The sequence below is a fragment of the Echinococcus granulosus genome (genome assembly GCF_000524195.1).
Source record: "Echinococcus granulosus chromosome Unknown EG_S00178, whole genome shotgun sequence".
Classification (NCBI taxonomy): Eukaryota; Metazoa; Platyhelminthes; class Cestoda; order Cyclophyllidea; family Taeniidae; genus Echinococcus; species Echinococcus granulosus.
The window spans coordinates 45,648-46,847 of record NW_020170558.1 but is presented as its reverse complement, the minus strand read 5'-3'; the positions used below and the strand labels follow the sequence as shown (position 1 = coordinate 46,847).

Sequence of the window (1,200 nt, the reverse complement as noted above, 5' to 3'; positions counted from 1 at the left end):
TAACAACGAAATTTGATGCATATTCTTGCTAAATTTCTTACCGTTCTTTCCTTTTGGTAGTTAGCTTTGAATTACTGTTGCACTAGTTTTATTACAATGTAGAATTGTGTCGGTCGCCTAAATCTCAACTTATACTTTGTGCTTATGCATTTGGTGTTTCATTTGAAATATAAACTGGTAAATAAAAAAACAACAGTGATTTATAACTAGAAGTTACTTTTACTGCCCATTTGCACCTGTCCACCCTCGTCTCCCTAGATTCGCCTTGGCATTTGATCTTCCAGGTAATGGTACAGAGGGCTGGGTTCTAATTCTATAAGATATTGCCCCAAATAACCCAATCTCAGTGGTAAATAATGCATCGCGGCAATTCTTTCTATCAACCTGGCTCCTTTTTTGTTTACCTCAGCCTTTCTTACTAGCTCAAAGTTTTATTCATTAACAACTTCTTTGCACGGTCAGCTGCGGTTTTGAAGGTGTCTGCTGCATCAACACTCTTGCCCATTCTATGGAAACATTGCTGTGGATGGAATGCCTTAAGCAACATTTGGCCTTCTCGTTAATGAAACGGTTGTCTTTCCATTGTTTCTAAAGCGCGGTCACCCCCACGATTGTCATTTGTTCGCTAGGCTTCTAGTTAGCATTACAATTCAGTCTGCTCCGTCTCTTTATTGGTGCACTCAGGTGTATGCTTCTCGCACGTAACATCAAAGGCCTGGGGGGCTTGGTGGCAAGCCTTCCATAGTTTGCGCTCGCATACAAATACATTCAAAGCTGGAATAAATCAAAACGCATTGAAATCGAGCTTACTCCTAATACTTAAAATAATCAAAATAGAAAATGAACCTGTCTATAATTTGTTAGGCACGATCATGCCATCCGTTAGAACTTGTTAATCTATGCAGTAAAAGGAAGTTGTTTGGATAAATCATGCAGATTAGTTAAATTGAAACAGTCTTTGGTGTAGCACAAAGTAGAATAAAGTAAATACATTTGGCAACCATTTTGTTTATTTGTCCTCTGAAAACTGAGTTTAAACTGTGGCAAGCTCGACATTCTCTGATTTGCCAAGCTGTTAGTGTTTTTGATGCAATTTTTTACTACATTTAGTTGATTCAAACATCTTACCAATGTGGCTACCTGATAGATGAACCGCACCCATGGTTTTAGTAATTTATGAGAAATCTGAGATTTTAGAGC

At 38.1% G+C, this 1,200-nt stretch overlaps 1 protein-coding gene across 1 annotated transcript in view; it reads right to left on the bottom strand. All coding sequences in view use genetic code 11, as the record gives it.

Annotated features, from left to right (window-relative positions):
- Positions 1–897: 897 nt before the first annotated feature.
- Positions 898–1,200, bottom strand: part of EGR_09949 (hypothetical protein) — a gene marked incomplete at both ends in the record, with an annotated part of 12,204 nt that continues 11,901 nt past the window's right edge. The window contains one exon of the mRNA XM_024499198.1: positions 898–1,185. Coding sequence (XP_024346382.1) covers positions 898–1,185 — 288 coding nt within the window. The remainder of the gene's footprint in view (positions 1,186–1,200) is intronic.